Source organism: Nerophis lumbriciformis, linkage group LG14 (genome assembly GCF_033978685.3).
Source record: "Nerophis lumbriciformis linkage group LG14, RoL_Nlum_v2.1, whole genome shotgun sequence".
Taxonomy (NCBI): Eukaryota; Metazoa; Chordata; class Actinopteri; order Syngnathiformes; family Syngnathidae; genus Nerophis; species Nerophis lumbriciformis.
The window spans coordinates 23,124,179-23,152,039 of NC_084561.2; the positions used below are offsets into that span (position 1 = coordinate 23,124,179).

Below are 27,861 nucleotides of genomic sequence, written 5' to 3' on the forward strand. Positions count from 1 at the left end.
TGTTAGCATTTTAGCTCAATTTTAATGTAACTTTAAACGTAAATATCACAGCTTTTGATTCTTGGTGCCATCTTGCAAGTATTGTAACTTTTCCTAGGTTATCATGCTAACGTTAGCCTGCCAATGTTTTATGTTGGCATTTTAGCTAATGTATATGTTTAAACCTAAAAATCATTGATTTTCTTTCCTGGTGGCATCATGTGAGTATTCTAACTGCTTCTTTATCAGCATGCTAGTGTATCAGGGGCCAGCCAGTGTGGCTGCGCCATGTGTATGTTCGTATACGCTGCTCCCTGACAACTTCAAGAGAGTGCTGGCTGCCGAGTTAGCCAACCCAGGCTTTTAGCTTAGTGGTCGGCACATTCGCCTCCCAGGCGCACGACCAGGAATGGGATAGAGGCAGGGGGCCGAACCAGCCGGTTTACACTTGCGTTAAAATATTTGTATGCCAAGATTAGCATACAAACTTGCTTTTGTCTTAAAACAACTGTCCAAAGGCAGCAAATTAGTACTAAAGCAATGCCGGACCGGAAAGTTGACAACACAGATAGGAGTCCCATCAAAATTTCCTTGGGAATTTACGCGTAAATCTTGCACCCACCTAGTCCTGTCACAGTGATGCTGGCTTGGGTCTGGATCTTGCCAAAATGGTTGAAAGCCTCACAGACATATTCTGCCTCATCCTCCACCCACAGGTCTAAAAGCAAAGGTATGAATGAATTAAGCCAAATCATACATGTATGTAGTCCACATACAGTGTAAGTAATACACCTACTGGTGATATGAAGACCTCCTCTGCTCTGAGTGATGGTGCTGTGCCTGTGATGCGTGTGGAAAAGGGGCACACCGTCTTGTCTCCTCCAGGTGACCTGTGGCTCTGGATGGCCTTGGGCTTGGCATGGTAGTGTCACGTTGGAGCCGATGTCCACCGCCGTGTCCAAGGGTTCTTGAGTGAACTTTGGTGCAGCTGCAGTGATGGAAATGAATGAAGGCAGGGTATTTGCTGTAATGTGATCTAAACCATGGGTGTCAATTTGGCCCGCCATGTAATTTCACTTGGCCCTTGAGGCGATATCAAATTAACACTAGAGCTGGCTCGCCGATTATATTCAGTGGCGGTGCCGCGGTAACACCGCATTCACCGCTAATTCTCATACTTGCCAACCCTCCCGGGAGACTCTCAAATTTCAGTGCCCCTCCCAAAAATCGTCACGTCCGCTTTTCATCCAGTCCAGCGAATGCTGGCCCAGTCACATAATATGTGCGGCTTCAGCACGCACACACACAAGTGAATGCAAAGCATAGTGGGCCAACAGCGATACAGGTTACACTGACGGTGCTCGTATAAATAACTTTAACACTGTTAGAAATATGCGCCACACTGTGAATCCACACTAAACAAGAATGACAAACACATTTTGGGAGAACATCCGCACAGTAACACAACATAAACACAACAAAACAAATACCCAGAATCCCATGCAGCCCTAACTCTTCCGGGCTGCAATATACACCCCTGCTACCACCAAACCCCGCCCCCCCAACCCCGCCCACCTCAACCGACGCACGGAGGTGTTAAACAGTGTTAAAGTTATTTATACGAGCACCGTCAGTGCAACATGTATCGCTGTTGGCCAAGTATGCTTTGCATTTAAGTGTGTGTGCGTGCTGAAGTCACACATATTTTGTGATCGGGCCGGCACGTTTTTAGAAGGGATGAAAAGCAGACGTGACGACAGCTCGTGGAGGGCGATAAACGCAGTGCCTTTAAGGCACGCCCCCAAGACTGTGGTCCGGGTGGACTACGAGATATAATGACTGATGAACAACTTCGTTCGATAATGAAGGTTGCCTCAGCTCAAAGCCTGAGCCCGACATTAATGAACTAGCATCCAAGAAAAGTTGTCAGGTATCTGGCTTGGGCACATCAGATTAGATCAGTGTGTTGCAAACTGAGCAGTTTAAAGTCCTGAATGGTTGGTTTATTCATTGTTATTTTTATTTTCTCATTTATTAGCCTGTGGAAAAAGTTAATGTTGATATTTACCTCAGAAGGCTGCAAATAGAAAAGAGGCATTACATTTTTATTTAAACTGTATTTGATATGCCATTGATATTTTTTAATTATTATTATTATTATTATTATTTGAAACTCGATTTTGCATGTCACTATAAAGTTATATAAGCCTTGCTTGTTCAATATTCAATGCAAAACTTGTTTGGGTCCCTATTAAAAGGTTAATTTGTTCAACCTTGACCCGCGGCTTTGTTCAGTTTTAAATTTTGGCCCACTCTGTATTTGAGTTTGACACCCCTGATCTAAACGTAGCCAAGCTGTCAGTCATGGATCATGCACTGTCAGTGGTGTGTCAGTTGCACACCACATCTGTGCTCTTTCTGCATCGCTAATCAAAATACAAACAGGCATATTGTGTCGATGATCTTGTAGAATGTCTCATTCACTGCCGGGACAAAATAGGCTTTTATATCATTATGCAGAGCCATAATGAGCCATAACATCATTCCCTCTGCCTGAGAAGAGTATAAAATATTTGTTTGCTATTGAGTACGTCTCTATTGTGCCATTTAAGTACAACTCAGGTCAACATTCCTTCGATACTTGAATCAGGTGTTAGAGTGCCTCTCAGGTGATTTCACTAGGTATTCCAAGGCTTGCCATGGTTGGTCGTTTATGAGGCCGGCTGGCTGGATATACTATGAAATTCTTTGGAATAATGTTGAAATCAGCCAACTGTAGTGAAACCATACCTGCCAACCTTGAGACCTCCAAATTCAGGAGATTTGGGGGGAGGGGGAGGCTGGGTTAAGGGGAGAGGAGTATATTTATAGCTATAATTCACTGAAATATATATATATATAAAAGAAATACTGTCAGGCTTGTCCCTGACAGTTTGACTGTGTTTTAGTTTTTTCTCTGCGTTTGTCTTAGTTTTCCTGTCGGCGCTCTTATTTTGGTTATTTCCTACTTGTCTCCCTGAGTGCTGTGTCCCCTCAGCTGTGGCTGATTGGCACCTGGCCACACCTGGTGTCAATCAGCCAGCTTCTATTTAAACCTGCCTTCCCCTCCAGTCAGTGCTGGATTATTGTCATTTCTACTTGTCGTTGTCAGTGTAGCTGGATGCGGTAGCGGTAAGCTATTTATTGTAGATGTTTGTAGCCTGCTGTCTTTTTGTTCCTCGTCTTTCAGTTCCTGTTTTCCTGGCATCCTGTTTCCTGTTCCTAGTTCCTGGTTTGTGTTTTTTCCTTTATTTTATGAACATTAAATCTTGTTTTCCCGCACAATGCCTTCCACCTTCTCTGCATCTTGGGGTTCGTCACCTACAAACTCTGACAGAATAATCCAGCCTAGTACGAACCTTGCGGAGATTTCCTTGGCGGAGAGGCTTAACAAAGCGTTATCATTGATGGCCGAATCCAAGAAAAGCTTTGCCTCATTTTGCAATCCCTCCCACCCATCCCTGTCCTATGTTGGCTTCTCGGGGGACGTCTGGGATCCGTCCCTTGAGGGGGGGGGCTATGAGTGGCTGTGCAGCTAGGGAGGCACAGCTACTTCTCGCCCCAGTGGGTCTGCAAGATACGGCGCCATCTCCGAGGGGTCTGCAAGATACGGCGCCATCTCCGAGGGGTCTGCAACAGACGCCACCATCATCTCCGGTGGGTCTGCAACCTACGACGCAGCCATGCACTCCGGTGGGCCGGCAGACGTCACTATGCACTCCGGTGGGCCGGCAGACGCCACCATGCACTCCGGTGGGCCGGCAGACGCCACCATGCACTCCGGTGGGCCGGCAGACGCCACCATGCACTCCGGTGGGCCGGCAGACGCCACCATGCACTCCGGTGGGTCTACAACCTACGGCACCACCACCCTTTCCGGTGGGCCAGCAGCAGACGGCGCCACCATCCTCCTCTCCGGTGGGCCAGCAGCAGACGGCGCCACATCCTCCTCTCCGGTGGGCCAGCAGCAGACGGCGCCACCATCCTCCTCTCCGGTAGGCCAGCAGCAGACGGCGCCACCATCCTCCTCTCCGGTGGGCCAGCAACAGACGGCGCCACCATCCTCGTCTCCGGTGCGCCAGCAGCAGAGGGCGCCACCATCCTCGTCTCCGGTGGGCCAGCAGCAGAGGGCGCCACCATCCTCGTCTCCGGTGGGCCAGCAGCAGAGGGCGCCACCATCCTCGTCTCCGGTGGGCCAGCAGCAGAGGGCGCCACCACCATCGTCTCCGGTGGGCCAGCAGAGGGCACCGCCACCATCGTCTCCGGTGGGCCAGCAGAGGGCGCCGCCACCATCGTCTCCGGTGGGCCAGCAGAGGGCGCCGCCACCATCGTCTCCGGTGGGCCAGCAGAGGGCGCCGCCACCATCGTCTCCGGTGGATTCTCCCACGCCGGTGGACGAGCCGCCTCGCCAATTGCGGCGGCGTTCAACTCGCCGTCGCCACCTAACTCTTCCCCGCTGGTTGCGGGGACACTTGGCCTGGTGGCCCACCTCCTTGTCCTCCCTCCACCCTCCCGTGACTTTGGACTTTTTGGGGGTGTGGGGGGGGTTCTAGAACATCTGGTATCCGTTATAGGAAGGGGGGCTACTGTCAGGCTTGTCCCTGACAGTTTGACTGTGTTTTAGTTTTTTCTCTGCGTTTGTCTTAGTTTTCCTGTCGGCGCTTTTATTTTGGTTATTTCCTACTTGTCTCCCTGAGTGCTGTGTCCCCTCAGCTGTGGCTGATTGGCACCTGGCCACACCTGGTGTCAATCAGCCAGCTTCTATTTAAACCTGCCTTCCCCTCCAGTCAGTGCTGGATTATTGTCATTTCTACTTGTCGTTGTCAGTGTAGCTGGATGCGGTAGCGGTAAGCTATTTATTGTAGATGTTTGTAGCCTGCTGTCTTTTTGTTCCTTGTCTTCCAGTTCCTGTTTTCCTGGCATCCTGTTTCCTGTTCCTAGTTCCTGGTTTGTGTTTTTTCCTTTATTTTATGAACATTAAATCTTGTTTTCCCGCACAATGCCTTCCACCTTCTCTGCATCTTGGGGTTCGTCACCTACAAACTCTGACAAATACTTGAATTTCAGTGTTAATTTATTTACACATATACACACATAACACTCCTCTCTACTCATTGTTGTATTTGAAAGTGCAATGCTTTGCAGCTAGTAGCACAGCCTTTGAAGGAGCGTAGGTATGGGCAGTGTGATATTCTGGGTTGGAGTCAATAACCAGGCGAGGTGACAAAGTTACGTCTCTTTACTTCATACTTCAGAACCGACTCCCACACTTGCCGTCAGGGTGCGCAATGCAACGTAAACCGTTTGCCAACCAAAAAGTACCCACAGAACACTATAGGGTATAGTGTTCTGTGGTTACTTTTTGGTTGGCCAAGCGGACGTGACGACAGGCTGTCCTCACTCAGGTCCGCACGGACCTGGAGGGGGCGTGCCTTAAGTCCGGCTGGAAATCGGGAGAAATTCGGGAGAATGATTGTCCCGGGAGATTTTCGGGAGAGGCACTGAAATTCGGGAGTCTCCCGGAAAATTCGTTAGGGCTGGCAAGTATGAGTGTAACAAACCTTCTGTTCAATTCAATTCAGTGTAAAAGTTCAGTGACACTTTTTCAGGAGATATATTTCTCACACTTAGTTCACATTTCTCACATTTAACTCACTTTTCATTCTGTTTTTACCATTCAGCTCACAATTAAGACATACTGTATCCTGAAGAACAGATCTAAACAGTGTCAAACGCGGAAGTAAAGTGATCAGCTGATTGAGCGTCTTGTTTTCAACTATGTCTTTATGCAAGACACCATACACACTCATACGTTGGGAGCCAACATTTTTACAATAGGCAACTTTTTTAGCATTATTTGTCAATAATCATCTGTCATGTTTCCTTCTTCCGCAGTAAAAAAAGAGGTAGGCGGGCCGTGCACTGAGAGGCAGAGATTTGAGCGTGGCTTTGCGGCTCAAAGGCCTCCGATTGGTATTTATCTTTAAACTTGGCGAGAGATTTCGCACTCATATTTAGATTTAGACTTAAGAATTAGATTTAGATTCAACATTTAGGTTTATAGTAGATTTAACATTTCGGGATCACGTTTACAATTTAAGATTTACACTTAGATTTAAAGGGGAACTGCACTACTTTTTTTGGTGAATTTAGCCTATCGTTCACAATCCTTATGAGAGACAAAAAGACAAAACAATTCTTTTTTTTTTGCATTGTAATTTGTAATAATCGGCTCGTTTTAAGTGGCTAGCAATGCAGCTATTTGGAGCAATCAATTCAATCTCTAAATCAAATGTTTTCAAAAACCTCCAACAATACTTCATTTATGTTCCATAACCTGTTTAATAACCAGGCAGTAGCAACATTGTTGTTGTAAGAGCGAACACTGAATAACTGTTGTGTTTGTACACAGCTTGCTCGACAGTGCATATACCGGTAGTTGTAATCAGAGGTGGGTAGTAACGCGCTACATTTACTCCGTTACATCTACTTGAGTAACTTTTGGGATAAATTGTACTTCTAAGAGTAGTTTTAATGCAACATACTTTTACTTTTACTTGAGTATATTTATAGAGAAGAAACGCTACTTTTACTCCGCTACTTTTATCTACATTCAGCTCGCTACTCGCTACTAATTTTTATCGATCTGTTAATGCACGCTTTGTTTGTTTTGGTCTGTCAGACAGACCTTCATAGTGCCTGCGTTTCAACAAATACAGTCACTGGTGACGTTCACTCCGTTCCACCAATCAGATGCAGTCACTGGTGACGTTGGACCAATCAAACAGAGCCAGGGGTCACATGACCTGACTTAAACAAGTTGAAAAACTTATTGGGGTGTTACCATTTAGTGGTCAATTGTACGGAATATGTACTGTACTGTGCAATCTACTAATACAAGTTCCAATCAATCAATCAAAAGTGTGAAGGAAAAAAGACAATTTTTTATTTCAACCGTACACCCCGTCAAAAGCCTAAAGACTGACTGCACAGTTCCTGTCTTCACAATAAAAGTGCCGCTCCATCGCGCCTGCGCTTTCAAAATAAGAGTCTCCGAAAGCCTGCGCAAACAAGCTAGCAAGCTACGGAGTTTGCCGCCAATGTATTTCTTGTAAAGTGTATAAAAACGAATATGGAAGCTGGACATATAAGATGCCAAAAACCAAGCACTTTCATGTGGTATTAGACAGAAAGGAGGAACTTTTTTTCTCCTCCATTTGAAAACGTGGACGTTTGTCATCACTACTGTCTGATTCCAATCAATGCAAGTCATCACAATCAGGTAATACACCAACTTATATTCTTGTCTTCATGAAAGAAAGGAATCTATATGTGTTAAACATGCATGTATATTCATTAAAACACTATTAACATGTAAACAAAAACGGCAAAAAAAATAAATATAAATTATATACTGTATATATCAATGTATGTATATATATATATATATATATATATATATATATATATATATATATATATATATATATATATATAGGTGTGTGTGTGTATATATATATATATATATATATGTATATATATGTGTGTGTGTGTGCATATATATATATATATATATATATATATATATATATATATATATATATGATATGTGTGTGTATGTTACTCATCAGTTACTCAGTACTTGAGTAGTTTTTTTACAACATACTTTTTACTTTTACTCAAGTAAATATTTGGGTGACTACTCCTTACTTTTACTTGAGTAATAAATCTCTAAAGTAACAGTACTCTTACTTGAGTACAATTTCTGGCTACTCTACCCACCTCTGGTTGTAATAGAAGCACGACATGTTGCGCGTATCATGATCAATGTTATAGTTATTAACTCGATGGACTGTTGTGTGTTTGGTCCAACCGGCTGGGGACATTTTTTTCCGGTTTATTTTGGGTAATCATCCCATTTATGTCGGCATAGCTTGGCTCCAAGTTCCACATTTGCAGAATTAAGTCATGCTGACCTCACTCTCTCAGCTTCTGTCTGCTCCAACTTTCACCCTCTCTTTCTGTAAACAGCAGTATAGTCAGCTTCAAAAATATAAGGTTGTGAATCCTCATTTGTCCAAAAATATCCATCTTTGTCTTCTATTAACAAGTCTGCCATGATTAGAAGACACTCGCATTTGTTTCCAGAAGTAGGAACACATTTGTCGGAAATAAATGCGCAGAGGAAAGAAGTTCCGGTAATGCTTCAAATGACCAAAATACGGTAAATATTGTACATATTACTTACTGTTATCAACATGTCTGTTACTAGACTTGGAGTGTGTATATAAAACATTGATGGAGGGTTTTAAAGTTTTTTTTTAGAGGGCCTTGAAGGCTACCATGGTGAATCCCATTAGCAGCATTTTACAAGCGTTTTTCCTCTCTCATTATGATTGTGAACGATAGGCAAAATTCCAAAAACATGCAGTTCCCCTTTAAGATTTAGATTTAACATTGAGGTTTGGATTCAACATTTTCATTTAGATTTAAAATTTGAATTTAGACTTAACATGTATATCCGGAGCTAACAATTAGGTTTAAATTTAACATTCAGCGCTCACATTTAGATTTAGATTGAACATTTTAAGTTTAGATTTAACATTCGTATTTAAGATGTAGATTTAACATTTATATTTAGGTTTGACATTTAGATTTAGATTTAAAATGTATATTTAGGATTAACGTTTAGATTTAGCGTTTAGATTTACATTTAAATGTAGGTTTAACATTAAGATTTAGCATTTTGATTTAAATTTAACATTTAGAAATAACGTTTAGAGCAGTGGTTCTTAACCTTGTTGGAGGTACCGAACCCCACCAGTTTCATATGCGCATTCACCGAACCCTTCCATCCATCCATTTTCTACCGCTTATTCCCTTCGGGGTCGCGGGGGGCGCTGGAGCCTATCTCAGCTACAATCGGGCGGAAGGCGGGGTACACCCTGGACAAGTCGCCAACTCATCGCAGGGCCAACATAGATAGACAGACAACATTCACACTCACATTCACACACTAGGGCCAATTTAGTGTTGCCAATCAACCTATCCCCAGGTGCATGTCTTTGGAGGTGGGAGGAAGCCGGAGTACCCGGAGGGAACCCATGCAGTCACGGGGAGAACATGCAAACTCCACACAGAAAAATCCCGAGCCCGGGTTTGAACCCCAAACTACTCAGGACCTTCGTATTGTGAGGCAGATGCACTAACCCCTCTTCCACCGTGCTGCCCTCACCGAACCCTTCTTTAGTGAAAAATAAAATGTTCTTTTTTTTCAAATTCAAGACAAAATTATATGTTTTTGGTAACACTTTAGTATGGGGAACATATTCTAAGTAACAAAGACTTAATTTAGAGTTTTTTGGACACTAGGGGAGCATATTCTATGTAACAAAGACTTAATTTAGAGTTATTTGGTTAGGGTTAGGGTTAGAGGGTTAGGGTTATAATAAGGCCATGCCGAATAAGGCATTACTAAGTACTTAATAATGACGAGTTAAGAGCCAATATGTTATTAATTTGCATGTTAATAAGCAACTAATTAATGGTGAATATGTTCCCCATACTAAAGTGTTACCATGTTTTATTACTGGTGCATAAAATGAACCGTGTATTAACATCCACCTTGTTCAAAGAACAAAACCAACACAGTGTATAAACTCACAACATATTACACACCTGCAAATCAGTCTGACTTCTGCTGTTGCCGTATCCGTAATACGCCGATAGGGAGAAGTTTTTATTTACACAATGAGTCGGGTGTGTCTTGACCTCTGCCGAACCCCTGAGCCTGACTCACCGAACCCAGATTAAGAACCACTGGTTTAGAGTCAACATTTATTTTAATTTAAATGTGATGAAAATTAGCTAAATGGGAGAAAAGTTAGCTAAATGGAAGAAATATATCTGCTTGAAAAGTGTGACTGAATGTTTACATTCGGCACCCCATACAACTGATATTAGAAGGAAAACATTTAGTGTCCTGGAAATATGAATGATAAAGTAGATTATTTGCACAGCACTTTGGCTTTCCATTGATCTTCTTAGTTGTTTTTATCTTTACCTGTTGCTCTGACAACACGTACCTCCGACATCAAGCAAAACTTTTCCTGACGAGGTGCCGGCAGTGTTGACAGCCACACAGGTGTAGTCTCCAGCATTAACTTCCTGGGTATTTTTGATGGTCAAAATACCTGCCAGTGCATCTATGTCCACTGATTGTGTTGTATGGAATTGGACATCCCCTGGAAATTCGAATAGAAAGATTATTCAGCGTCATACTTATCAGAGAGGCACTCCTTCCTCTGATTCTTTCTTGTTACCTTTGTACCACCAAATCTCAGGATGAGGGATTCCAGATGCAGAACAGGCCATGACGGTGGTTTCTCCAATGCCAATGAGAAGATCATCAGCAGCCACTTTCACCACAGGAGATTCTACAGAAGAAGTATATTATTCAGTCATAAATATAAATATTTTTTACTTGCATAATTTACTGTCCATGTTCATCAGTTACCTATGTAAGTGATGATGGAAGCCATTGAGTCAGTTCCAGCTTGATTGCTGGCCAAGCAGCCATAAATGCCTCCATCCATCTTCACAATGTTTCTTATTGTTAAAGTGCCGTCAGGTGTCATTCTGTGTCTGAAAAAATGTAATCTTTTTTTTAACATTGAACACCACAAATATCCAGTAAGATGTCAAATGTGAAAAGTGAATCTACCTGTTTGATGCCGTGATAAACATGTCATTGTGTGTCCAGACCAAGCGGGGTGGTGGGTAGCCACTGGCTGAGCACCTTATCTTCACTTCTTCTCCTGTTGTAAACGTCTGGTTTCGAGGTTCCACTGTGACTCTAGGCATCTCTGGTCAGAAAAAAAAATAAAAAATTCAATGAGCCAATGATTCACGGTAAAGTGAGGTTTTGAGGGTGAGTGTAACGACCAGCACGTTCGTCTCATTCTGGAGGCAGACTGAAAGCAAGGATTGAACCAGGCGGGTTACATAGGCGCCCGCGTAAAAGTTGTAAACAACCCCTTTAGTTGAATAAAAACTGCAATCCGGCCCGAATAGGACGACTGTGTTTGATAGCTGTCACTCACGACTGTCTTGTACACATGCAGATGCTTGAACATTAGCAGTCTTGCAAGGGCAGCATGTAATGCTTGCAGCACGTTTGAAAGTTCACATTATTTAATTAGCCGTGTAACTGTGGAAAACAATGGTTTAGGGTGAATTACATTTTAACTGCCAGATTCAGTGACAGAACAAAGAAAGTGTTGCATAGGAAACTGCTCTCAATGGAAATTGTCACGGCGCGGACTCGAACCCGCGTTTCCTCGGCTTCTGGGACACTTGGGCCGGCGACCCACCACCAGTTCTCCCCTCCGGCCTCCCTTGTTTCTTGATTTTGTTGTTCGTCCATAAGGGGGGGTTTGAATTACTGTCGCGGCGCGGACTCTAACAAGTGTTTCCACTGACAGCGCGCTCAGACACGCCCCTGCTCACGCTGAGCGCAGCAGGCCCACGCAGCAACAAGCCTGCAGACGATCTGCAATCTGCACACCTGGGACGGATGAGGGCGAGCTGCTTAAAGGACCAGTGGACCCAAGGATCCTGGTGGGAAATTAATTATACCTTTGCGTACCGTACGAAGACAAGCCTTATGCTCTCTCTCTCTCTCTCTCTGTTTCTCTCTGCATTTTCCCTCCGTGTCTGACGTCCTTGTTTGTTCTCCCGCAGTGCCTTCCCGAGTCTCCCCCTTTGTGATCTCCCTGTGGATTTGGAGTGCCTTCCTCGATCCTCGACCCTCGCCAGGATACGGACCTTGTCACTTCTCTCCTGCCCTGGATCATCTGCCAGACCCACGGCCTGCCTTGTTCCTTCGCTCTCAACAACACTTGGTAACACACACTTCAGCTAACTACACATAGTCTAACACCACTCTCTCTTGGATTTGGGTCACACACTCTATCCTATAGTTCCGTTAGTATTGTTTATTATTATTATATATATATTAACTATATATATAATAAATCATTGAACATACTGCCTCTGGTGTCCGAGCCATCAACTCTCTTTCAGCAATCATAACAGAAATGTTCAAAATCCAAATTTGAAACCAAATTATTGTATGCATCAAAGATCAGACGGACTTGTACTAATTACATAGCACTAGATTAGGAAGTTTTTCATGTATCGCTTTTATCTGACTTTTGGTTTGGGTTTTTCTCAGTTTCACAATGGTTTTGTATATGTTGCTTTTTTGACCACCTTTACTTTTGAGTGCTCCAGGAGTACAATTGTTGGTGATTAGCCAAGAACAGTCGATTTAAGTTCAGCTGGTGCTTGTCAACTGATCCATACTTTGTGTGCTTGGATTTACTGTATGTTGTAATGTTGTTGTGATGTTTTTTTGCGTTTTTGTCGTACATCATCCATTGTGTGTTCTAAGTTGACCTACCAATGCTTCGTCACTTTTATATTGTTTGTTTGGTACTTTGCTTTTTTATGAGTGGTACCGCTACATGCAAGCTCTTCAATTAAAATAAAAACTTCATTGACTGCAACAATCACCATGTCTGCACCCTGAAAATCGTTGCAAAACATTCACTTTTTTCTTAATGTTTACACCTCAGAAAGGCTCTCCTTTCCTTCGACTTGCAAGGTCACCCTGCCCTCAGGGGGGCAAAGACGCTGAGAGGAAACACACATTCTTTTGATCTGACTCAGCACAGTTGTGTCTTTAAAACACCTTCATGCTTCCTCTTGTGGGCTTCCCCTCATGCCTGTTTCCCAAATTTTGTCATCATTTTCCTCATTACCATCTTACCTTTTTTTTTCGTGTGCAACCTAAATAGCTGTGGAGCCATTGCATGTTTTCTGTGGTTTTTACTGCCAATAACAATATATCAATTTTCTGTACAGTTTTCTCTTTACAGCTATCCAGGATCATAGCAGGGGTTTCAGCCTACAGTGTGCCAATTGAGGACATGTTTAAAGAAGACTGTTAAAGAATAAAACATATGTGTCCAGGGCTGTTATTGTGAGTATGCCAACATGACTCAAGTAACTCTAATTCTCCACCAAAGTATAGCCATTGTGTAGAGATCTACTTTTGAAAAAGACTGGGAGAACAAGCAGTTATGTTAATGTTTTTTGCAGATCCATGTGAATGTTGCTCACCCTCCTCATTAAAGTTTTTTAGAAAGGAAAAAGGCGTCCCTTGCCATGGACTGGCTCAAATATAGGGTAATTGTGAACAGAACATTAAGGAGTAATTGATCCCCTGCCAACTGCACAATGGTGGGTACACCACCGATGGCTAGGAATGGGTACCGAAACTTGGTTCCCTAATATCACAAGTGTCGACGAAAACAGTAGTAACCACGCCGAAAAATGGTACATATCTGTACCTCATTTCGCTGCTAATTTAAAGGGGTCCAATTATTCAAAATCAACTTTCCCTACCTGTTGGTACCTGTTTTGGTGTATTTGGGATCCTTATAAGTCCCAACATTTTTTAAATCAAACAATGGAGGCATGGCTGAGATATTTATAAATAAACGTTCCCTTCTTCCAAACTTGCTCCAAACGAGTCATTTGGAAATTGAGAATTTAGTGACGTATTTTGCCTTAGTTACATCCACAAATATATCCATATATGGTAGAGGTTTACCTGAAGAGCTTTGCGCCAATCTTCCATTTTTATTCAGTTGTTGTCCAAAGTTGTAGTTAATAAGTTCTTTATTTTTCTCTATCCTCTTGTTGTGGGGCAGACTAGCTCGTGCATGCTCATGCATGCTACAATCCTCCACTGTTGCCATTTCTAATTAAAAGTAGCGTATAGTTCAAACCTATATCTGTCATTGGACTCGATATGGAAACGCTAAAAACTGCAACATGGCTGACGGGGAGAAGACAGTCGAAGGGGGCTAGGCCTGGAGGAGGGCTTCGGCATGTAAATAAGACCGCCCACTAAACAGTCAGAATTGACGATGGTCTGTAAAACATAATGTATGCAAAATTTGTACCAAAGCCCATCATTACATGTTATGTAGACCACAAGGAAATGTTTTAAATGTAGGGAAATAAAAATCACAATAAGACCTTTTTAAATAAATGGAGAATCCGTCAACTGCAACAAGTGCTTGAATGTTCTATTGCACAAGTAACATCTTGTCAAAAGTAATTGTCCAGACAAAGGCAGACGGTCTTTTTTTTAACTTAATTGCCAACTGTATCACACCAACAGCAGGCCTTACTGTAGTTCCACCACCATACACACATTCCGCCATAGCGCTCATCCATACGCCACAACAGCAACTCAACACAGCAATAAAACAAATTGTCAAACTTACATCACAGTCTTACTTTAAATTATTTTTACCAAATTGATGAACAATCTAAATACATTTAGTTTAGTTGCGTTTCTAGAAGAGTTGAGAACGCTGATTTGACTTAAGATTGTTTCTATGGTAAAAGCTCTAGCTTGTCATGATTCATGGAGACATGCTATTATGCATGCACACTTCAAAGAAAATGGCTCATGGCATCATAATGCACGTTTCGTCAGCTTCGATGTGAACTTACTATCACTTCCACTATGTTCTGTCAAAGTGTTGTTGGTCATCAGACCTGACTCTCTTCAAAGCGAGGCTAATGACTAGGATGGCAAAGACCGGGGGGGTAATTATGAAACCCCCAGGGCTTGCTGACAGCTGTTTGAGAGAGGGAGCGACAAAGTTGAGGCACACACACAAAAAAAGCCCAAGTTTTTCCAAAAAATAATAAAGGAAAATAGGTGCTATAAAAAAAAGAAGAAAGTCATAAAGCATTAAACTCTAGAAAAAGGAGTGTACAGTAGTTAGTTGGAATTACTTGTGGTTATACGTTATTACAGGAGAGAATGTTAAACTGAACAATTATTTGTTTCTTTTGGTCTGTCCATGACCCTGGATTTTCGATATAAATTCTGACCGAGCTCTGCAACTGGCAACTTCAAGCACTTCAACTCTCAGGACCTTTAATCGATCGGAACTGGACTGTTCACTTTGTCTTAGAAGACATTTTGCCTCTCATTCGAGCAGGCTGCATTGGTTCATGTTCACAAACTTAGATTGGTCACATCTAGTCTGAGCCTGCTCTGTCTAGATCTGATCACATAATAAATGCCCTAAGAATAAAATGTCCTGGAAACATTTGAACATCCACAGGCATACACTTCTTACCTTGCACAGTGAGGTAGACTCGCTCTGCTGTCATCCCTCCTTCATTTACTGCGATACACTCGTACCAGCCTAAGTGATCTGGCGTGACAGCCGACACCTGAAGCGAGAGGTTGGTCAGGACGTGTAGCCGAGGGTCCAGACGGGCATCAAGGCCCTCTCTCAGCCACGTGAGGTTGAAGTTGACTGTGCTGGCAACGTGGCAGGTGAGGATAGCTCGTGTGCCCGGAGAAGCTGTGACATTTCCTTGAACTGTGATGGCAGGAGGCGGCTCTGCAGAATCAGGGTATATGATATTGATGAACCATTTGGGTTTTAGTACAGATACTTCTGTATAGAGCAGGGGTGGGAAACGTTTTGGCTCAAGGGCCACATTGGCTTTTGAAATTTGACAGACAGGCCGGGGCGAACACATGATGCATTTCAAAGCATATCATAGCTGTTGGAACTAAGAGTAGACTTCCCAAACATGCGTTATACATTTCATATCAGAACCTCAAAGAAACACAAAAATGGTATTACAGGGTTAACACTTACATTCTCTTTCAGTGGGAGCAGTGTTGTTGATCGCCCTTTTTTGCCAATGCGTCAAAATCTAGTATCAACTTTGTAGTGGCAATTCTCAAACAGATCTTTGCCTAATTTTGTTCTATTTGGCGGGCCGGAATTAAAACCCAATGGGCTCGGGCCCTCGGTCGTAGTTTGCCCATGCCTGGTATAGAGGGTAGATCTATACAGTCATGTAGAACTATGTCAAACCTTTACAAGCTAAAGATGAGAGGCGACCTGTTCAAAACACATTATTAAAAAGTAATTTTTGATCAGTGGTGTAGCAGGAATTTTCAGCACCAATATGCAGGGCCCATGGAAGACTTTAATTAGTATTTAACCTTGAGTGAATCGGGTGTTTCAGTCCACAGAGTGGAGTTTAAGTGGTGTCAAGGCAAAGTTGAAGTACTGTACTTTAGGATCAACTCCCATCTCTGTCTGCCGAATATCATTTGAGTTACCATAATTGTATGATAAATATTACCATCCCATGAGGCAAAGAATGCTATTAATTATTTTTTCCAAGCCAAGTTCGACTGTGGAAAAGGGAAGAGAAGGCTGCAGAATGAGAAAAATGGAAGCTCTAGCCCTAACGTTGTGTGATTGCTGGGGATTTGAGCACAGCTCTTCTGGATTAGGTGGATATCTATTTGGCATCTGAATGAATATTGTGTGTTTGTGATTACAGGTGCTTTACTGTACTTCCTGTTTTGACTATTACTGGCCTAAGATCAATGTAAAGTGCCGAGGCTAAGATTGTTGAATTCCAACATTCTTTTCAACGGAGGTGAGCGTGGCATCAATTAAGTAAACCTGCATATTTGGAAAGTGAACACAGAATACAACTCTTTGCCTGATTTTTTACTCATGTTTGATAGTATTTTTTTCGTCCGTTTTCCTTGGCCTCCTTGAAGATGAGCTTCGGGGAATTTCATGAAGCAGGAAATATGGACGGCAACGTTTGGACAAAGCTCGCAAAGGGACGTGCTGGGAATGGTTTCATTTCTGATCGTCAGTGATGGAAAATATAAATACTTAAAAATAAAAGCTCCACAGAGGGTTTCTGGATAGTGAGAAATGTGTTTTGTTTTATATAATGGGACGACAACGACCCATATGGTTTTAAAGTTTACTTGTTTTACTGTAGAGTATGTCCGAGTAGAAGTACTGGTCTTACCTTATGTCAAAAAGTGAGATGTTTATGCAAAAATATTAAAAACACATTATCTCAAGGCAGATATATAGTTTAGTACTATTTTAACTACAGTACCATCTTTATAATCCTTGATGTTCTGTCACCATACATCTGTTAAAAAAAACCCTGTTCAAACTATTTACACACAAGGTAAATTAAACATGGAGACTGGAACCCTGCAAGGTATGAATCTTTCAACAAAATATGGCAGCACGAGGACGTTCCAGTTGTTAGACTTGTCTGCATCGAGCTATATAATCTAGAAAATACCCAACTATGATGTTGGAAAATTCCGATTCATTAATGAAATATATGTTACCTGATACATCCAAGAAGGTGCGAGCTCGTCCTGTCCCAGCACTGTTGACAGCAATACACTCGTAATAGCCTTCATCCTTTAAAGTCACCTCTTCTATCTCCCATGTTGCTCTGTCAGACTCCCTGCAATCAAATGTAAAAGGTAGAAAACTTTAATATACTCACTAATGTACACCGTAAATGTTTACATCGACCTGCAATAATACTGTAATTGCGTGTCAAGCCAGTAGTCGGTGATGTATCGGTATTTGTCTTTGCGAACAAATATGTGAACTTACTGATGCTGAGTCTCAAGATGTTTCAAAAACCATCTTTTGAACGTAGTATTCCTTTCCTTATAGTTAACCACACAGTTATAAACATTTCCTATGCTCCTCAAACACATCATCACTTTGAAACCTATGTAATTTCACCAGGAAAACTGAAAAATGGGTACTCAAATCTCAATGTACACAATGATACTCAATGGTACTCTAAAATGCACAATACAAATAGGGCCTGATTTACTAAGATCCAAATACCTTGCACTAAACAGAATGTGCAATCTATAAAATAGTGGGCGTATTGCATGCGATCTACTAAGACTGTGTGTGCAATTGAAAAGTGATGCAGGACGACTTATTTAAATGAGGATTATAAAAGGATGTTGCTAAATAGATATGTCTAATTTTTTTTAAATTTCTGACCGTCGAATAATGTTAAAACGTACACAAAGGATGGTGGATTCTCTGTCTATTGTATGTCTTTATAGCACGAGCACTCCTCTCTCAAAGCAGTGTATGAAACTGTCAGTTTGCGCGTCCTTTTTAAAAATACTGTATAAAACGCAGAATAGTGCTCCCAAATTGGTAATGAGTGTTGATAAATCACATCGCGTGTGCTATATAAAATATTAGCATTTTCTCCCCCCAGTATTGTGGCCGTTTTGATGATCAGCATATATTTTGCATAATGAATAGAGATGTCCGATAATGGCTTTTTTGCCGATATCCGATATTGTCCAACTCTTTATTACGGATTACGATATCTACCGACATATACAGTCGTGGAACTAACACATTATTATGCCTAATTTTGTTGTGATGTCCCGCTGGATGCATTAAACAATGTAACAAGGTTTTCCAAAATAAATCAACTCAAGTTATGGAAAAAAATGCCAACATGGCACTGCCATATTTATTATTGAAGTCACAAAGTGCATTATTTTTTTTAACATGCCTCAAAACAGCAGCTTGGAATTTGGGACATGCTCTCCCTGAGAGAGCATGAGGAGGTTGTGCTGGGCGGGGTATTATCGGACATCTCTAATAATGAAGGTAGTGACGCAAAATGGATTGCACACCTTATTCTGCTCACTTAACCCTTGGATGCACAACCTACCAATACCATCACTCTTCTACAAGTGGGGTCAAAAATGACCCCAAGTAAAATCAACACAATTTGCAATATGCTGGGTTGCGATTCTTCAAAATCTTTAAAACGGAAAGTTGTAATATTTTCATATTTTAGGTATTCCTTATAAAACATGTTTGCGGCATGAGCCCATTTACATTTGTATTTATTGTTTTCCTTAATTTTCCTTTGGAATCTTCTATGAACTTTTATTTCTCAGCAAGTCTGACTGTCCCACTAACACATCTGATGTTATCTCTCACATCTGATGCAACTTTGACTGTCAATACTGTCCCATTTACACATCTGATATCATCTGTCACATCTGACGCAATTTTGACTGTCGAAATTGTCCCATTTACATATCTGCTATTTTAAGAACAAATCACATCTATTGACTGGCCCATTAACATAAATGATTGGTTTGTTTTTATTTGAAGCGTGACAGTGTATGAAACATTTACATTTATGACCTGCTCAGTGGTTTTGTGGTTAGAGTGTCCGCCCTGAGACTGAAAGGTCGAGAGTTCAAACCCCGGCCGAGTCATACCAAAGACTATAAAAATGGGACTCATTTCCTCCCTGCTTGGCACTCAGCATCAAGGGTTGGAATTGGGGGTTGTCCATCCATCCATTTTCTACCGCTTGTCCCATTCGGGGTCGCGGGGGTGCTGGAGCCTATCTCAGCTGCATTCGGGCGGAAGGCGGCGTACACCCTGTACATTACAGGGCGTGGGCACCCTGCTGCTGCCCACTGCTCCCCTCACCTCCCAGGGGGTGATCAAGGGTGATGGGTCAAATGCAGATAATAATTTCGCCACACCTAGTGTGTGTGTGTGACAATCATTGGCACTTAACTTAACAAGTCAGCACCTCATCGCAGGGCCAACACAGATAGACAGACAACATTCACACTTTAAATAACCAAAATGATTACTGAGCGTGGCCACCACTGCTGCTCACTGCTCCCCTCACCTCCCAGCGGGTGAACATGGGAATGGGTCAAATTCACCACACCTAGTGTGTGTGTGACTATCGTTGGGACTTTAACTTTAACTTTACATCTCACACTGTTAACCAGCGGCAACTTTGCACAGAGTAGGTGTGGTGCCTCCTCTCTGCTCTGACTGGAATGGGACTTTATTTTCATTGCACTTAAAAGTACCACAAAATGTGTTTTCAGTACATGCTGTCATTGAGCAGACGTTCATTAGACAGTGAAGATAGACTCAAAGCAACACCGCTTGTACGTTGAGCACATTAGAGTGATACGCGCTTTCATGTCTCTAAAACGTTCAAAAAGTCGCTACATTTGTCGCTTTTGAGAAAGAAAGTCGCTAAAAGGAGTTGGAAAGATACTAGATTGCACACTGTGCCGAGGTGTTTGTGAAAAAGAGAGACGGACAGACCCGTCTTAGGTTGCTTCTGATTGGTTTACGTTGCCTGGTGCCTTCCGCGGTTGGCTAGTTTAGATAAAAGAAGTTATGGATTGGTCTGTGCTTGGTTATTTGGTCAGTCAATCAAAGTTACTCGAACTATGGCGAGCCGCGAGGAAAAAAATGGTATTATGAAGAAACTGAATAGAGTAGAGAATGGGGAAGTATGAGAAATGTCAAGTGTGGCGTGAGAATGGGTTAAATTGCGTGACTCTGTTTGGGTGTGTGAGTTTGAAACAGCCAAAACAATTCATACTTGACCACATGCTTAGACCAAACCCATTTTACCAAAAAAATAATAACTGTTTTATGGCAAGACCTGTCAAATGGCCAAAATACCATTACAAACTAGTGTTGTCCCGAAACCAATATTTTGGTACCGGTACTAAAATTATTTCAATACTTTCCAGTACTTTTCGATACTTTTCTAAATAAAGGGGACCACAAAAAATTGCATTATTGGCTTTATTTTAACAAACTATTTTAGGGCACATTAAAAATATGTTTCTTATTGCAAGTTTGTCCTTAAATAAAATAGTGAACATACAAGACAACTTGTCTTTTAGTAGTAAGTAAACAAACAAAGGCTCCTAATTAGTCTGCTGACGTATGCAGTAACATATTGTGTCATTTTCCATTCTATTATTTTGTCAAAATTATTCAGGACAAGTGGCAGGAAATGTATTATTAATCTACTTGTTCATTTACTGTTAATATCTGCTTATTTTCTCTTTTAACATGTTCTATCTACACTTCTGTTAAAATGTAATAATCATTTATTCTTCTGTTGTTTGATACTTTACATTAGTTTTGGATGATACCACAAATTTGGGTATCAATCCGATACCAAGTAGTTACAGGATCATACATTGGTCATATTCAAAGTCCTCATGTGTCCAGGGACATATTTCCTGAGTTTATAAACATAATATACATTTTAAAAAAACGAAAGAAGATGTTGTGATGCCAAAAAGTATCGACGTAATCATAGTAGTATCGACTGGATACGCTCTTGTACTTGGTATCATTACAATGGATGTCAAGTGTAGATCCACCCATGGCATTTGTTTACATTTTGACGCCGATGAGCTACGGTGTGTAGTGAAGCATGTTTAGCTATTCCTCGTCCTGCAGGGATGATACTTGTAAGAAACTTACTTTATTTGTCGCCATGGAGGCGAGGATTAGTGATTTAGAAGTAGCTACAACACTGCCGACAGCGGCTGGACTTTAGCTGCTAGCTAGCTAGCCATGTCTTAAAGCACCTCTTCCTGAGGGCGTTTCAGTGTTATAACTTCACCTTTATCGTTAGTTTTTAAGCCAAAATGTGTCCGTTCTCCCTTTTCTGTCTACACACTGTGTCTGCTTGTAAGTACTCCGTGATTGTGCGCGGCCAAACATGCTCGTCTGCTCGTAAACTAGCAATAACACGACGTGGCGACGACGGTACTTTTCAGAGGTGGTATAGTACCGAATATGATTCATTAGTATTGCGGTACTATACTAATACCGGTATACCGTACAACTCTATTACAAACAATATCTTGTAAGGGGCTCTTTACACCACATTGCTAACCCGAATAGCTGATCCACTCCGAGTCGTCTTCCATCTTGGCTGAAGCGCAACGTGAATGGAATCAGGCTATCCACTTGACATCGAACAGCCCCTTTCTGGAGATAATAACCATGAGTTGTGGCTGGCATCAGCACCTTGGGGGCATCTGACAGGAAATACATCGCCAGTAAGTTAAGGTAACATGAATTGTGCATGCCAATGTATGCATACAGTCTGCATCACAGACCTGGTATAATACTTGAGAAGGACACACTGGAGACCCTCTGGAAAAGAAAGCCATTCTGGTCATATCCTGTCACCCGCAGGAAGAAAGCGTCATTCGGTGGAATAAAATCAGTGATATTCCAGAGGCCGTATGGTTGGCGTTCAGGGTAGTAGCGGATTGGCAGCGTTTTAATAACTCTGCCTGTGATTGCCAAAAGCTCCAGCCTGTCAGGACGCGCAGGAGGAGAAAGCCCAGTGGTGTTCAGCAAGATGTGGGCGGGAACGTCTGCAAAGGAATAATATTAGAATTTTGGTACAATAATCCAATGTTGAAAAGAGTAGATGACAGACAAACAAAGACATGCTTATCCTCTAGTGACTATACCAACCTTTAACTGGGCGACTGATAGTCTTTTTGAAATCCAGGGTGGGTTTTCGGGAAAACCCAGCGCGGAAGTCAATACCGCTCAGGCCTGAGATACGAACTGAGTGTCTTCCTTCACTAGAAGTCTGCAATTATAAAGAGAAAGTATGGTTAAAAGTCAAACATGATTTACTATAAATTGTTCACAGCTACGGGTTTTAGCCTCTTTGCTAGCTACTTTAAATCAAATCTAGGCTATTGTCCATCTATAGGTTTAGGTTTTAGCTCCTTCTTCCCTAACTAGCCACTTAGCCACTTTGTAGCTACTTTTGACTGTAATTAACAAAACTATTAGCTTTGTGCTAGAATGTGTAGATTTGTCAACAGTCCCCTGAAAAACTGAATTATGCCATGTCTAAAAACAAAAGTATTGTGCCTAAAAAGGGACACACTCTGTCCCGTATTACCATGAGATTAAAAAATAGTTTGTAAGAATTTCAATTCATGAATAACATGGCGCCTTGTATGAAAATTTACGGAAAACTCATTCCCAGCCAATTCTTGCTATGTCATCTGAATGAGGGAATATAATAGCAGAATTCACCAACTCTTCTGTTAGACCCTGGCGGTGTGGCAAAGGGCACCATACTTGCCAACCCTCCCAATTTTTCCGGGAAACTCCCGAATTTCAGTGACCCTCCCGAAAATCACCCGGGGCAACCATTCTCCCAAATTTCTCCCGATTTTCACCCAGACAACAATATTGAGGGTGTGCCGTGATAGCACTGCCTTTAGCGTCCTCTACAACCTGTCGTCGCGTCCGCTTTTTCTCCATACAAACAGCGTGTTATATGCGGCTACTACAGACACACGTGAGTGTGTGCAAGACATACTTGATCAACAGCCATACATGTCACACTGAGGGTGGCCGTATGAACAACTTTAACACTGTTACAAATATGCGCCACACTGTGAACCCACACCAAACAAGAATGACAAACACATTTCGGGAGAACACCCGCACCGAAACACAACATAAACACAACAGAACAAATACCCAGAACCCCTTGCAGCCCTAACTCTTCCGGGCTACAATATACACCCCCGCTACCACCAAAGCATCCCCCCTATCTCCCGAATTCAGAGGTCTCAAGGTTGGCAAGTATGCAGGGTACGCGTCCGATACCCGGCTCGGGTCGCTTCAAGAGGGCTAGTCAGTGTAAATGTTCACTGTGGCGACTCCTAACAGGACAACACCTTTATTTTTTATCCATCCATCCATCCATCCTACCATCCTACGATCCATTTTCTACCGCTTGTCCCTCTCGGGGTCGTGGAGGTGCTGGAGCCTATCCCAGCTGCACTGGTGCGTAAGGCAGGGTACACTCTGGACAAGTCGTCACCTCATCGCAGGGCCAACACAGACAGACAACATTCACACACTAGGGACAATTTAGTGTTGCCTATCAGTCTATCCCTAGATGCATGTCAATTCTGTTAACATTATTTCTCAGAAAAAACAAAAAACAAACAAAACAAATTGTTACGTCACACTTTGAACATCCCGGCTCCACTAGATCACAGTTTTAAAGCTTTAAAACAATACCTTTAAATTCAATTAAAAAAACTACAAGCATTTTAAGTATGTCCTACAATATGTTTTTGACTCTCAGTGGCCTTGTGGTTAGAGTGTCCGCCCTGAAGTAGGTCGTGAGTTCAAACCCCGGCCGAGTCACACCAAAGACTATAAAAATGGGACCCATTACCTCCTTGCTTGGCACTCAGCATCAAGGGCGGGAATTGGGGGTTAAATCACCAAAATTATTACCGGGCGCGGCCATCGCTGCTGCGCACTGCTCCCCTCACCTCCCAAGGGGTGAGGGTGATGGGTGAAATGCAGAGGATAATTTCACCACACCTAGTGTGTGTGTGTGTGACAGTCATTGGTATTTAAACTTAATCTATGGATGGATGGATGGATGCATTACAGTGCTGTATTTATCATATTTCGTATTATCACGTTGTGGCGATCAATTAAGACATTTATGAAGCGGGAGGGTGAACACTACAACGGCAACACAAGCGGCTAATCTTCACTACACTATCTACACGCTGTCTTCACCACAAAAATCAAACAACTTTTGGCAGAAAAACTTTTTGATGGACTTAATCTTTCAACTCTTGCCTCAATGGTGGACGCTTTTGACCTCCCTCCCTCCTCAACGACACCTGGAGTCGAACTTTTGCTTGCATGCAGAACGGACCCAGGCCTATGGACACTACATCAACACACCCAAGACAATGGGCATATACACCCCGCCTCTCTCCTTCACCACCGCTTGATTCCCCTTCGGGGTAATGGACGGCAGCGCTTCATAGCAGCAGTCGACCTCCAGGGTCCCAACCCCCCAGCCCCCTCTGTTGCGAGTTGTCGTGATTAAATGTAACAAGTTTATGTGTGCATGGCATGGAGGTTTTTTCCCACTCCAGACTAGGCCCCCTTAGGAGCCCAGTCTAGATTGTATTTTTTTTTACTCATCTTCTTCCCCAGCGTTTTACCTTTTTCCCATCTTTCACGAGGCGCCTCGTGGCGACCCATCAGCGTTCCTATTCTGTAACCCTGTACACTGTTTGTTTGTCTCATCTTGAACGGGTTTGTGCTGAAAACATAGTCTCGTTGTACTTGTTGCAATGACAATAAAGACCTATCCTATCCTATCATCAATAACAAATTGGTGAGACTTTGACGCGAGCAATATTAAAAGACAACAGGGGGACGTAGCATTGTGGTTGGCGTAGCACTTCAGGCTATTAAGAGTGCTATAAACTAATCAACAGCTGTGTGGGCAAAGGTTAGATTAAGTTTTGATGCACTTCATCTTTCACATCAGTAACACAGCTTTGGCTTGAGCAATGTGGAATGACAACACTGGACACACAATGCTAACAACACAGAAGGTTAACAATAAATTATACCTGTGACTGTCAAGTTGACCGTAGGTTTTACAGAACAAATTACATCTATGGTTTTATTATATGGAGGCTGAGTTCTATCTTGGAAGAATTACCCAGAATGTGACAAAGTATTTCCACATTGTGATCATGTTTTAGTGTTATAGAGGATCCTCAAGGCTACTGGTGACGATGACTACTGTAATCTACAGAATAACTAAGTTACTATATTGGGTGAAACGAGTGTAAAGGTGACAATATGGGTGTTATTTCATGTGAAAGGTTCAGTTCAGTTTCAGTTTCAGTTTATTTCGACCACGCATACGATACAATGTAATGCATCACACAATTCCAGTTGTTTCATTACAGCACGTCCGAAAAGGAGTAGTAAGAAGCAGAGCTTATTTAATCCTACCCCTTTTCATACCATAGCAATTTTATCCAAGTTCCTTGTTCTCTGTAACAGAACAGTGAACAAATACATAATAAATCAATAATTTACCAGAGTAAGCAAACAAATAATAAATAATATTTGTCTCAATAAAAAAAAGAAAAAAAATGGGTTCAAGATGTTCATCATAATTCTTGTTCTGGGTACTTTGTGAACACTTGTAATTTGAACAGTCTCTTAAACTGAATCATATTGGTGCTTTGTTTGATTTCTTTGGTTTATCTGTTCCATTATTTAATTCCACATATTTATATACTAAAGGTTTTAAGTGTTGGACGAGCATGCAAATGTTTTAAATTAGATTTTCCTCTAAGGTTATATTTCTCCTCTTTTGTTGAGAAGAATTGTTGTAAATTCTTGGGTAGCAGGTTATAGTTTGCTTTATACAGGGGCTTCATATAAAGGGGCTCTAATTATGTTAAAAAAAAAAAACTTATTTTGAAGGTCATAAACAGTTTTATTTATGATCTGTCTATGAAAAATGTTGGTTTATTAACTATATTCCTACTTCACGTGAATTTTCTTTACTACGGCCGTGTCCGGTACCGTGATAACGAGGGACGACTGAACTCCAAAACTTTAATTTAATTAAATTCAGGTTTAATGTGTCCCTTGTTTATTTTTTGAGTGTTGTCAACCCTGTATGCAACTGGCAGCTTGACTTCCTCACAGACAGACCCCAATCTGTGAGAGTGGGCAACAACACCTCCAGTGCCATCACCCTGAGCACCGGCTCCCCCCAGGGCTGCGTCCTGAGTCCGCTGCTGTTCACGCTAATGACCCATGACTGCTGCGCTAGGTCCACTACTAACCACATTGTGAAGTATGCGAACAACACGACAGTAGTGGGCCTCATCCGTGACAACAACGACATGGACTACAGAGAAGAGGTGAAACATCTGGTTGACTGGTGCAGAACCAACAACCTGGTCCTGAATGTCGTCAAGATCAAGGAGATCATCGTTGACTTCAGGAAGCACCAGTCCAGCCACGCTCCACTCTTCATCGACAGCGGTGGAGATAGTAAGCAGCACCAAGTTCCTGGGGGTGCAGATAACTGACAATATGACCTGGTCCCTACACACCGGAGCGCTTGTAAAAAGAGCTCAGCAGCGCATGCACTTTTTGCGTCGGATGAAAAGAGCACAGCTCCCTCCCCCTATTCTCACCACATTCTACAGAGGCACTATAGAGAGCCTGCTGACCAACAGCATCTCTGTCTGGACTGGAGCCTGCAATGCCTCAGACTGGAAGTCTCTCCAGAGAGTGGTGAAGACGGCGGAAAAGATCATCAGGACTCCTCTTCCTCCTATCCAGGAGATCGCAAAAAGCCGCTGCCTGACCAGGGCTCAGAAAATCTGCAAAGACTCCTCCCACCCCCACCAAGGACTGTTTTCACTGCTGGACTCTAGAAAGAGGTTCCGCAGCCTCCGAAGCAGAACCTCCAGGTTCTGTAACAGCTTCTTCCCTCAGGCCGTAAGACTCTTGAACGCATCATAATTAAATAATCCCCTCAACTCCCCCCAAAATGGATTAACTCGCTGGAATAAAAAAAGACAATATAACATACATCCATAAACGTGGACGCATGTGAAAAAGTGCAATATATTTATCTGTACAGTAATCTATTTATTTATTTATATATATTCATTTATTTATATATACACCTTATTGCTTTTTAATCCTGCACTACCATGAGCTTATGTAAAGAAATGTCGTTCTTATCTGTGCTGTAAAGTTAAAATTTGAATGACAATAAAAAGGAAGTCTAAGTCTAAGTTAACGTACACGTATCTAATGCTGGAGCTTTGGAATTGTTTGAATGTGTTTGAGTTGGGTGCTGCTCCTACTGGTACATGTATATCAAAATCAGTTTCGAAATGCAAGTCTGCAACACTAAATGGGCCCTAGTGAATGAATGTGAGTGTGAATGTTGTTTGTCTATCTGTGTTGGCCCTGCGACTTGTCCAGGGTCTACCCCGCCTTGCGCCCGTATGCAGCTGGGATAGGCTCCAGCACCCCGCGACCCCGTTAGGGACAACCGGTAGAAATGTATCGATGGATGTCTGTATTCCACTCTAAACCTTTTCTGTTAAGCCTTCTTTGAACAGTCAATTGTTTTTATGTCTTTAATCAAAGGCAGAGCCTCTGTTGTATAACAGCCTTTTGTGTGCCTACA

The 27,861-nt window shown here is 42.2% G+C and overlaps 1 protein-coding gene across 2 annotated transcripts in view; it reads right to left on the reverse strand.

The window, feature by feature from the left end:
• Positions 1 to 27,861, reverse strand: part of hmcn1 (hemicentin 1) — a 282,829-nt gene that overhangs the window by 172,785 nt on the left and 82,183 nt on the right. For both annotated transcript variants that reach the window (XM_061975788.2, XM_061975787.2), the window contains exons 7-17: positions 22,305 to 22,425; positions 21,938 to 22,201; positions 21,712 to 21,856; positions 17,309 to 17,430; positions 15,249 to 15,518; positions 10,742 to 10,883; positions 10,535 to 10,662; positions 10,341 to 10,454; positions 10,104 to 10,262; positions 776 to 967; positions 602 to 697 (exon numbers count right to left, since the gene is read on the reverse strand). In XM_061975788.2, coding sequence (XP_061831772.2) covers positions 602 to 697; positions 776 to 967; positions 10,104 to 10,262; positions 10,341 to 10,454; positions 10,535 to 10,662; positions 10,742 to 10,883; positions 15,249 to 15,518; positions 17,309 to 17,430; positions 21,712 to 21,856; positions 21,938 to 22,201; positions 22,305 to 22,425 — 1,753 coding nt within the window. The remainder of the gene's footprint in view (positions 1 to 601; positions 698 to 775; positions 968 to 10,103; positions 10,263 to 10,340; positions 10,455 to 10,534; positions 10,663 to 10,741; positions 10,884 to 15,248; positions 15,519 to 17,308; positions 17,431 to 21,711; positions 21,857 to 21,937; positions 22,202 to 22,304; positions 22,426 to 27,861) is intronic.